Here is a 12,253-nt window from a genome sequence, read left to right as displayed (position 1 = left end):
ATGTCTGGTACTCTGTAACATATCGTTTTCGACAAAAAATCGATGTCTGTATATTTTAGTAACATCGATTTCCATTTTGGAACTGATGTCTGGTACTCAGTAACATATCGTTTTCGACAAAAAATCGATGTCTGTATATTTCAGTAACATCGATTTTCATTTTGAAACTGATGTATCTGTATTACTAGACATCAGTTTTAATGGTTAAAACTGATTTCAACTTTATATCTAGACATCACATTCTATAAAGAGGATGATGTCCACAAAATATATAGCTGCTGTTATAAATTGCAATTTCGATAGTTGACAAGAGTGATTTGAATATTGAGCTATTATATCTGAAATCATCATCCTTAACAGTTTACAAAATGGTCAAAATAAAACCCCAATTCACCTACTACAAGGCTAGCCTAGCAATTAGTATTCATGTTTGTTCATAATTGCTACAAAAATGTTAATTAAAAGCTAGCCTAACTCAAAAAAGAGGCTGGCTTTCCCAACTTCTTGAATACAAGCAACCCCCATTACACCTGACAATCCTGCACATCACAGCACAATACTCAATCAAGATTGGTGTTCTTGGTGTGCGGTGCAGATAACTAATGGCTTGACAGATGACCGAAGAGACTCTGGTCCTTCTGCGGATATTCTCTTGCACACTGCATCACAGTTGCTAATAACCTCCGTCAACCTTCCTTTAAGTTCCCCAATCTCTACCTGCAGTGCATGAACTGTGTCCATGTTTCAATGTATAGGTTAATTTTACAAAGGTGTACAACTCATTTATCCATACAGTAGGTCCATCAACATCTGTTAAAGCAAAAGATCCTACGCAGAACTTATATTGCATATATGATGAGAATAATTACCTCCACATAAATGTTGCGAGAATGTCTTCATTGCTGTCACTGAATAATTAAAACGTTGCTTAAGTTTAACAGACAACGCGTCCGCAATTTCTATCTTGTTCTCTATCTCTTCCTGCCACAATTATCATCAAATCATGGTTAGATATTTCTCGTTGGGAGAAAGGAAGGCAGAGCAAGTCAATTTCCCAATATGCAGTCTTCCCAAATCTTAATTCCTAGGAAATACAATATGCAGTCTTTCCCAAATCTTAATTTCTAGGAAATACAGGCGCTCTTTATCAGATAGAGCAAACGACAAAACTCATTCCAAAGTCCAAACCATAAGATTTCTAATTTCAAGACATGAGAATAACAGGTATAATTCTGTCAATTTTGAGCAACTATTAAATGAATGCACAGATTGCAGAACCTGTTCAGCAAACCCGCTGGCTATATTATTAAAAGATAAAAGGAGCACGAGCTTAAGTTTAAATTGTAACATTTCCCTCAACGAGGTCAATCACTTCCAATTACTTTTTATAACTGATTTTAGTATTAACCATGATCCCCTTGCTTCAGTTCCGTTGTTAACTAGAGCATCTAAATGGATCTCTAAGACAGTTAAACAAGCATTCAGGATGAATAATACTAAAAGATAGCTATATCAGCTCATCAACGAAACTAAAGAACTAGACGAGTTCATAATATGCCACCTATTATAGATGTGATAAAACAAAAACAATGATCTCAGCTAACCCCGAGTCTTTTTGGGAAATTAGGACCTTCACCAAACTAATTGCATGTTAATAGTTTACGATCTAAAGTGAACCCAGATCAACCTAAAAGTTGGCCTGATGGAGGAGCATAAAGCCACACTGAAGAACAACCTAACGCTTATACTCACGAATCATCACACTGAAGATCAATATAAATCACGCTCCTAAAATCTTCCCTAAATTCTAAAATTAATCAATGTTCTTCCTGGACTTTGAGTTTTGCATTTGCGAAACCCTTCCAATAATCTTAAATAATAAATTGAAGTGCTGCAACATCTGTTCTATGTGTTGAAACTCAAAATTCAAAAGGCACTGATGCAACTTATTACAACAAACCTGTTTTTGGCTCAGCTTTTTGACATTCTCCTCCTGCCACTCACGGTACATCGAGAAGAGTTCCAGTAACACTTTTGGATCCACAATACCTATATAGACAATTCAGAGCAGACTCATGAGTAACCAGCCTCATCACCAAACAATTTCCACTTCGAGTCAACGAAATTCTTGAAACAATGTTGCAAAGACAAATACATAGGACCTATTCAATTTCAACCGCTGTGCTTATAGCTCAAGAATTAAAAATACTGAAGCATAGAATATGCTGTAGACCCCAGGCATTTAGCTAGTCAGTAAAAATTTCATACATTTATACTGCTCTAATCCTTAATAGCTTAATTTTACTCTTTTTGCAGGAAATTAATAAGAAGAAGAAAAAACCCATAACCACAAAATGTCAACAAGAAGCTTACTGGGAGCTGAAGAAGACGAAGGTTTCCTCACTAAAATGTCAGTCAAGCTACCCTCACTTGGGGGTGAAGTCAGTAATGGCGTCGACTGCAATCAACAATTTACTGCCATCAATAATATGAAAAGTTATCTCTTACAAGCAACTTCTCATGTCCTATCAATCCAAGATAATTTGCTGAAGCAAAGTTCACTACTTCTTTGCCATTGACTATTGTATGTGGCCCTGCAGCACTGAATAAATTCTACTCATTAGCAAAATCCCTTAGAACAAGGAATATACTGTTCTATATTTACCCATAGGCAACATCATTTTAACTCCAAGATATAACACTGAAGAAAATTGCAATAACCAATTATTTATTCTTCCAAAAAAAATAACGTACTGCTAATGGTCTCTCTCTCTCTCTCTCTCTCTCTCCCTCCCTCTCTCTCCCCTCCCTCCCTGATAAAATTCAAAAAGAGGAACATCTAATTAAAGCATAGCTGAACTATGGATTGGTCTATGAAGAGCTAGGGACTAAGCTCACTCACCTTTCCAACACTGGGGTTCATACTGCATATCTTCTGTGATAGGAGGAATGAGAGGTTCAGGAACCCATTCCTCACATAGATCATCTATTTCCTACATGTACCAATACACTAGCAAAGTTCAGTTAAGAATCCAGGATACATGTCATATCAGAAAGCAGAAGAATCAGAAGCATATAATCAAACTAGACATTTAGCAAGTTCATATGTGGTGATATGCAAATAGTAGCATACCTAAAAACTTTATTCATTGAGACAAAAGTTGACAACTAAATTGGTCACACAGACCTTTTCTTTCAAATCCCACGAGGAAGTATAATCAAATTACAATTTACAACAATGCCTCAACACTTCTGACTCCTTGTTTTGTTAAGTTACGAATAAAAAGCAGTTCAATGAATTAAAGGAGGTGCGCAAGCAGAGTGTATTGTTCCACAAGAAAAAAGTACTGGCATAAAACTTTCACACAAACCTTCTCTGTTAAAGGCTTCTTAGGGGCTTGTAACTTTTCTGGGAGAATAGAAAAACAATGACTGCAAAAAGAAGTACTTCTACATAAAGATGTCCTGCAAGAAAAAGGCCAAACAAGAGAGATTTGTTGATCAGAAGCTATCCCAGACATTCAAGAGAGATTTTTTCAAGCAAACAAAATTGAAAAACCAGAAACAACCCATAGGGGATATTCAATAAGTCAATGAGAATTTCCATTCAAGTCAATTATCCCAATAATCCCAATTTCAGCAAAATAAAGATTAAACAAGTTAACACTCCACACCCATACCAAAAGAAAAACCAGATCTAGAGTGGTATTACCGTAGCCCATCGCCCTGAACCAAATATTCTGCAGCCACCAGAAACAAATACCCAAATCCCTGCCAAAACATCAAAATCATGCTATAAACAAAGTCTAGACCCATTTACCTGCCACCATATATAATCCGTAGACTCATTCTGAAAAGCTTGAAACAAATCGAGACATGATCCCTAATTTTTTTCAGTTTTCTCCAGCCACCAGAAATGAAATTAACCCATATATCTGAGCTTGAGCACTAATTGGAAGAATATGTGAGATGATAAGAGCCGTATCAAAAGTTCATAAATTTAAGATTGGGTAATCAGGTCGGGTCTTACTATTTCGAGCAATAACGAGCTCTTGGAGCTCTGAGATCTGACTGTTGAACCCGGTGATCAACGAATCCAACGACGCCTCTGCTTTCTCCGCTCCCATCTCACTCTCTCTTCACAAGAAAAAAGACGATGAAACGCCGGATAGAAAATCAGTATTGGTGGTGGGGAGAAGAGAGAGAGGACCTACGTTGGTGGTGGTCGAGAACGAGCTCAAGGCCTCTCAGGTCTGAGAACGAGCTCGGGCGGGTCAGGTTGGAGATCGAGGTCGACGCGAAGAAGGAGGGCGCGCGCTGGAGTCCAAAGTGAGAGTTAGTAATTAGGGTTTGTAAGTTTTAAACAAAGTGAAAAAATTCTAAGTGTTGGGGAAATGAATATTTTGGTCCCCCGCGTATCTGAAAATTTCAACTTAGTCCCTCCACGTTTTTTAAAATTTTTCCAATGAAACTTTTCTCATCGTTTCAGTTGGTGACTGATGTCTACAATAACAATAGAAATCGGTTTTTTCACAAACTGATGTTAGCACGATTTTTAACATCAGGTGCAATCCTGACCGATTTAATAGTGGCGATGTCTAATGACATTATTCTAGTAGTGCTAGCGACCATTTGAGCACAAAGAGCATCAAAAGGACAGACTATTGGACAATTTCATTATCATGCAAGAAATCTGAACCAGAAAATCATGAAGAGTGTCAAGTGTAAATCTAGTTGTCATGCACGTGCAGTGTGTGCGTGTAAAACATTCAGTGAAGACAAATCTTGGAATAGTAGTGAAACATTGATGAGATTCATTGGAATGAAGCATAGTTGGAGAGTCTACTTCTACAGCACTGGAAATTGCCCGCATGATAAAACTTGACAGCTTTTCACCACTCTGGAACATTTTCAGAGAAAATTTTCACTTTTCTTAGTATGATCAAAGAACCAGTGAAGACTAATCTTGCAGTCTATGAACAAATATGCGTAAATATGGGATACTGTTGTCACTAAAAAATTTCCATACAAAGTATGAGGCATGTTGAGGACATATTCAACCTTATGAATATGATACAGCAGCCCAACTATCCAATACACATGACAAGTAGTCATTCGGCATCATGAAGGATAATGTATTTGTTCCATTGAGAATATTATTATATCAGATGTTATAATCTGAAGTTCTGAACTTACAGGAGTATAGGGATAAGTAAAGATTCAAACCAAATTAGGGTCATGCCAAGTTTAAAGTAACGAAAGGCCATAGGATTTGCCAACATGGAAGACATCGTGCATCTACACGCACCTATAATCAGCATACCAATGCGCAACATGCTTATGTGAAAACTGAAAATTCATAGTGATGCAGCACCAGAAGGAATTATGAGAACAATTGAACAAAGCTAAGAGAAACAGAAAAAGGAGGATATTAATGGAAGAGTTTCTCAAGTTTACTCAGTAGTCTGGCAACATGGAGTAAGAAAGCCTTAGTAGTAGTGTGCTCTTTCCTTTCTGTCTAGTGTGGAAGTACTTTCTTTCCAAGTACCTGTAAATCAGGCTCATGGATAGCTAAACAGCTTTTTACCTAAGCATGAGGCTCTGAGTTTTAGTCTGTAATTATGTTTGAATAAATAATTTCGGATTGCTCATCCAGCTTGTCAATATTTCTGCAATATTTAAAATGTTTGTTCATAACTGTTGTTGGCCTTACTCTTGTACTTTTTAGGTTTAAACTTTCTGTTTTTTTTTTTTTTTAAGAAATTTTGCCTTAGCTTAAGGTAGAAATAAGCAGCAGTGATTCCGCCTGTTATAGTAACCGCTAGGCAAGTGGCCGTTAGGTGAAAAACTTGGGCATGTTGAAGGCTAGTTTTGTTTCTGTCAAAAGTATGAACAGGTTTTCTTAAGAAAAGGTAAAGGTAGACTCAAAAGTCAGCATAGGATCTCTTAGGCATTATTTTAGAAAAGACTACCCTTATAGGTCTTTTCCTCTAAGATTTGTGTCAATTGACACAATACAAACTTCTTGGTGCAAGTGGGCACAATACAAGTGATTTCTGGATAAAATGAATTATCCAAAAAAAAAAAAAAAAAAATTGGGCATTAAATTGAATGAGAGTAAGTCTCCAATTCTAATAAAGTGTGTTATATTCCAATACTCAAAAATTCCAAAAGAGCTCTTTTAGAGAAATTTTAAATACACACCCCAACTACTTAATACACATCCCTATTATTTTATATTTCAAATAAGATTTTATAGGTAGATTAAATGACCAAAATAGACATCTATATATTAGGAGAAAAATAATAATATAATAATCATATCTTCTTATATGATTCTATATTATAAACACAATAATTTCTATACATGCATCCTCATTTAAAACAAAATAAAGTTTAGAACCATCTAATTTAAATTTTCCTTAAATAAAATTGTAATTAAATGGGGTGAGAAACCATATCATTTAGAAATTTCAAAATCAATGGCATTAAATATTTTTAAACAAATCGCTTGACTCCCATTTTTAGTTTTTTTTTTTTTAAGTTATGATTAGTCAATTTATTATCTAATATAAAAATCACAGGTATAAAAGTTTGTAATTGTTAATTTGTTTGACCATCCAATGACAATTTCATAGTTCCGCCATTGTGGAGAAACTAGTGATACAGTCTTGGTTGAATGTTCGACTCAAAATTTTATACTTGATCAATATGGTATTTGGTGGATGAGAACTTAAATAATACAAACCTATTTCTAAGCATCTATTTGGAGGGAACAATAATAATTCTTTATGGATTTCTCAATAACTAACACAAGTAATTAATATGGTCAATTATAAAATACTAATATGTTAATATATACTAATCAAATTAAATAGTAGCCTTAATGTAGTTAATAATAGTGTATTTCATGGTTTTTTAGATTATGGATATTTTAGGTAATTTGGGTTATGTATTTAGTAAAATATTAGAATGAGTAATTAAATGGTAGGTGTATTGAGTAAGGAGTGTGTATTAAATAATTCGCTCTTTATTTCAAAAAAAAAAAAAAAAAAAAAGGGAGCTCTTTAGCATACACATGATTTTTTGTTATCTTGGCTCTAAAACCAAATGCGTGAAACACACCGGAAACTAATGGGTCTCTCAAACAAGTGACACTGCCAATAAATTTCCTCATAACCCCTAAACCCATCGATCTGAACTCTTCCTACCACCCCAAACAAAACCAAATCAGATTGGGAAAATCACAAACAGTACCCAACTTAAAGTCATTCTACACTTTGGTACCTCATCTTCTAAATATATCACTTTGATACCTCAACTTATTATTTATGCATAAGATTCATACACGCCGTTAATAACACCGTTAACTCAAGTGACATGTGGCTTTCTATCGTGGGTATTTTCGTCAATTTTATTTTCCCACCAAAATCTCATGTTATTTGCCATCTAATAAAACTCACTCCATTAATTCATATTTTTTTATTAAAAACAAAAACACAAACAAATTACTACATCTTTCTTCATTGCCAATGAAACCAAATAACCATGGATCTATATTTAAAGAGTAAGCAAATAACTACAACAACCATAAATACTAAAGTTTCAAGCAATTTCTACAACTCTATTGGAGACAATCTGCTATTGATTGTATTGAAATTGATTATGTATAATGAATTGAACAAGCATTTTTCCTTCTTTGTCTGAAGAGTTCTTCAATTAAAAGGGGAAAGACTCAAACCCTAAACTTGAAAGAAAACTAGTATCTACCCAACAAATTACATTTGAAGAGCTAAAATAATGACATAGAATCAACAATTAATAAAGCTAGTAGACAATTTGCTCTTATCCAAATCAATCTCTATTTGTGAGTTAGCAGGCTGAAAATGATAAATCCCTCACCTCTTCTCATTTTAATTATATGTTTCTTGGGATCATAACAATAAGTCAAAATTTCCAGTACAATAACCTAAATTGATCTTCCATAAACCCAAATATAATATTTTCCTTGATGACAGATTTATTTTCAGCAAAAAAAAAGGAATTTTAGATCATCTCCCATGGAATTTTTGGTGGAAAAACATAAATTGACGAAATACTCATACAAAACATAACATACATTTTTTACAAAAAAAGCTACATAACACTTTTGTACAAAAAAAGCTACATAACACTTGAGTTAACGGTGTTATTAACGGCATGTATGAATCTTATGCATAAATAATAAGTTGAGGTATCAAAGTGATATATTTAGAAGATGAGGTACCAAAGTGTAGAATGACTTTAAATTGGGGTACCAAAGTGTTAATATATACTAATCAAATTAAATAGTAGCCTTAATGTAGTTAAATAATAGTGTATTTCATGGTTTTTTAGATTATGGATATTTTAGGTAATTTGGGTTGTGTATTTAGTAAAATATTAGAATAAGTAATTAAATGGTATGTGTATTGAGTAAGGAGTGTGTATTAAATAATTAAGGGTGTGTATTTAAAACTTCTCGCACTTTTATTCTAAAAAAAAAAATAAGGAGCTAAAGATTTTTTGTTATGTTTGGCTCTAAAACCAAATGCGTGAAACACACCGGAAACTAATGGGTCTCTCAAACAAGTGACACTGCCAACAGAAATTTCCTCATAACCCCTAAACCCATCGATCTGAACCTCTTCCTACCACCCCAAACAAAACCCAAATCAGATTCACTCCTAAATCTCCCACAGTTCCACACACAAAGCAAATAGGATGAGTAGGAAGAGAGTTTTGATAGTTGGAGGCACAGGTTACTTGGGACAGCATGTATTGCAAGGCTTTTCAGAGATTCAAGAAACCACTCCTTGAGATCTGGCATTTACCCACCACTCAAGTCCTCCTCCCCAAGCTTTGCTCAATGCATTTCCTAGTGTGCTGCCTTTCTCTGTGGATTTGAAGTCTGGCAATGGATTTGAAGCCATTTCTCATCAGTTTGGTCCGGTCAGTTCTCACCCTATTAAGCAATTTCTTGTATATGTTGATTGTGATTAGTGATTTTATAATGTTGGTGCTATGATTTGGAGTAATGGGTTTTGTGGAAAGATCAATTTTGTTTACTGGGTTTGAGTTTTTTGAATGCCATACTGCCCTGTTCTGCTGTTGGGTTTGTACCTTAACTGCAATGTAGTAGCTTTAATGGGTTTTGTTTTGTTGTTGTATTAGATAATTGCTATTCTTTAGTTCCGTTTTTCGGAGTTGAGACGTGTGCATTAGTATGGTTCTGTAATGTGGTTAGGGGAACTTAAAATCTCTGAACATGCTAAAACAATCAAGTAAGCAACTTTTAAGTGCTGAGAGGTTTATTCAGTTGAATTCCCAACCTGATGTATGTAACTTAACTGCAATGATCTAGCTTGCATGGGTTTGTTTTCTTTTTATATGGATGAATGGATGATTGCTATCCTTTTGTTCAATTTTGAGTTGAGATGTGTACAAATGCCATTAGTTGTTTAGGGAAACCTACAATATCTTAAGTGCTAAAAGAACTTGTCTTCTGGTATGCGATTTGATATTGTTGTTCAAGTAAACAACTTTAAGCGCTGAGAGGTGTGATTTGAATTCCCAGCCTGATGTGGTAGTAAACTGTGCTGCACTATCGGTTCATCGTGCCTGTGAAATGGATCCTGCAGCAGCTATGTCAGTTAATGTGCCATCTTCTCTTGTTAATTGGTTATCAAGCTTAGAAGAGAGTAATTATCTACTGATCCATTTGTCAACTGATCAAGGTAACTGACTCTTAATTGTTTCGTATACTGTAATTTGTTCATATTCCTAGTTCAGTTACTGAGTAAAGATGGATCAATAAAAGCAAACAAGAGAAACTGATAAGAACTACAACAGCACATAGTTATTACTTGGCTATTGCCATCCAATAAACTTTCTCAAGTACTTGAGATAGAGATTTAGACTTTTAATTACATTATTTACTATTAATTGTTAAAGACCCCTGTTGGTCTACAGTTGAGGTAAATAAGATAAAGGAAAGGACGATACAAATTGTTGTATGAATTAACTTGAGCGTACAAATTGTTGGATACAAATTGCTAAATAGCTATTTGTAGACGGGGACTGATGTGAATTCCCATCAGTTTATGAAGGGGTGAAGTCTTTTTACAAGGAAGATGATGAAGTTGTACCAGTAAATGTTTATGGGAAATCAAAGTGGCAGCTGAGCAGTTCATTACTGAGAAATGCTCGAACTTTGCAATTTTGAGAAGCAGTATCATCTTTGGGCCACAGACAATCTCACCGGTTTCAAAATCTCTTCCGATTCAGGTTTGCAAAAGAGATAACAGACATTAAAATTGTACTATTGCCACTTTGTTGGCAGATTAGCTTGGAGACCATATGAAAAATTGAAATTGGATCTAGGCTACTTTACTTTGTTCAAATTAGTGATACTTGCAATTGATGTAGTGGGTTGATGGTGTCCTCTCCAAAGGAAATACAACCGAATTCTTTCATGATGAGTTTCGATGCCCTGTGTATGTAAAGGATGTCATAGCAATCATACTTGCTTTGTCCAAGACATGGATATCAGGTATGAAGTTTGTAAACTAATGCCTGCAATATGTTTCTTTTTGGTTAAATGTGTTTGTCGTGGGCTATCATGAGACTACTGTTATTTTCTACTTCCTATTGAGAAGTACTTTCACTTGTATCTTCATCGTACTAATATTCATGGAAATTTTTGCAGAGGCTAAGCAAAGAAATTTGCTACTGAATGTTGGTGGACTGGACAGGGTATCCCGTGTTCAAATGGCTGAGACAGTTGCTGATATAAGGGGATACAACCTCTCATTAATTAAATCTGTATCTGCATCATCGGTATGATACTTTGCTACATTTCTAGTGTTCTATTATGTTTGAGATACTGGCGTTCAACTTCAACACCTTTATATCAGAATTACTAATACATGACCTATCATTTTCAAGTTGCATTCTCACTTGGTTTTCACTTTGCCGTTGTCTGGACATCTCCTATATGATTGAAACATGCAACTACAATGTCCAGCCATATACTTTCTCCTCTTTCTACCAATTAATAGGATAATGATCAATTGTGTATGCTCACCAACGAATGCCTATCATTTTTAAGCTCCTTGGAGTGGAGTTGGAATAAGGGTTAGGATTAGGATAGTTGAATGTTCTTAGGGTAAATATATAAAATAAGGTTTTGGCTTTTGTCGATTAGAAAACCTTGTTCTTTATGTTCCAAAAATGTAAATAAATAAAATAAGGTTTTGGCTTTTGTCGATTAAAGAACCTTGTTCTTTATGTTGCCTCAGTAGTCAATTTATTTATTTATACAGTATTCCTGTACCTGACAATATTTCACTGTCATGTTCATCTTAATGTCTCCTGCTGACATATCCATGGATATAACTAAGCTAGTTCAGACGCTTGGTATTTCTCCTATTTCATTTCGAGATGGTGTCAGATTGACGCTTGAACTGTGACCAGTGATCAAGTCTTGATGCCATGACGATCTTGTAAATTGCTTCCTCATTGTAATACTGAGGAGTACCCATCAATTTCACCCATACTTGATTGTAAAAGTGTTGTTAAGGTGTTCTAGAGAAACTGTCTTTTATCCCAAGAAGCTTCAATTGTATTATTATGAATTTCATTTCTATTAGTTTCAGAATGAAAATGCTCATGACCCAAATCTTAGACAATTACTGATTGTCTCATTAGCCTCATGTCTGTCTCTACGACAATATTTTGAAGCAAAAAGATGTTTGCTTGTTACTAATCAAGAGGGGCGTATTACTAAAATTCTTTAGTAATTTTTCAAAAGTAATTAACTGAATAATGTGGTGGGAACGAGAAATAGACATTCAATACTTATATAGTTCGACATTAAAGCTTTCTTTCAATGCTAGATACAAGTTTTCATAAACTATAATAAGAGAGCTTTGTATATTTTTAAATGCATGATTGAATATCAGTTCATACAATTTTGACATCTGCAAAAGCTGTCTTGGCCCCAGATCTCAATGTCATTCCGTCAGTTCTTCTTCACCAGCTTTTTTAGAATTAGAATATCTATTAAATATGGAGTTCATTGTAATTCAGTACAACTTCAAAACACACATAGGAAAACAAGTTACAAATATGAAAGTTCGAGCACATTCTCTCCACACATCACAGGCAAATATTGAGCAAGTTTGCCACAAATTTATTATGTGTTACAAATTGAAAGAGTGAGTCTAACTTACAG

The 12,253-nt window shown here is 34.7% G+C and overlaps 1 protein-coding gene, 1 long non-coding RNA gene and 1 pseudogene across 2 annotated transcripts; 1 reads left to right on the top strand and 2 right to left on the bottom strand.

The window, feature by feature from the left end:
* Positions 1–313: 313 nt before the first annotated feature.
* Positions 314–3,722, bottom strand: LOC112181410. Its single transcript, XM_040512337.1, has 7 exons — positions 3,713–3,722; positions 2,903–2,912; positions 2,566–2,602; positions 2,374–2,458; positions 1,961–2,049; positions 870–981; positions 314–731 (listed from the first exon to the last, which is right to left on the bottom strand). The coding sequence occupies exons 1-7, from the start codon at positions 3,720–3,722 to the stop codon at positions 565–567; spliced, it is 510 nt and encodes a 169-aa protein (XP_040368271.1). The 3' UTR covers positions 314–564.
* A 174-nt stretch (positions 3,723–3,896) lies between these two features.
* On the bottom strand, positions 3,897–4,230 carry LOC121050908. Its single transcript, XR_005804312.1, has 2 exons — positions 4,031–4,230; positions 3,897–3,948 (listed from the first exon to the last, which is right to left on the bottom strand). It is a non-coding gene; the product is annotated as an uncharacterized LOC121050908 (long non-coding RNA).
* Positions 4,231–8,557: 4,327 nt separating this feature from the next.
* Positions 8,558–11,708, top strand: LOC112181406 (annotated as a pseudogene).
* The last annotated feature ends 545 nt before the right edge of the window (positions 11,709–12,253 follow it).

The sequence above is a fragment of the Rosa chinensis genome, unplaced genomic scaffold (genome assembly GCF_002994745.2).
Source record: "Rosa chinensis cultivar Old Blush unplaced genomic scaffold, RchiOBHm-V2 RchiOBHmChr0c39, whole genome shotgun sequence".
NCBI classification, from domain to species: Eukaryota; Viridiplantae; Streptophyta; class Magnoliopsida; order Rosales; family Rosaceae; genus Rosa; species Rosa chinensis.
This window is presented reverse-complemented; position numbering and strand designations above follow the sequence as displayed.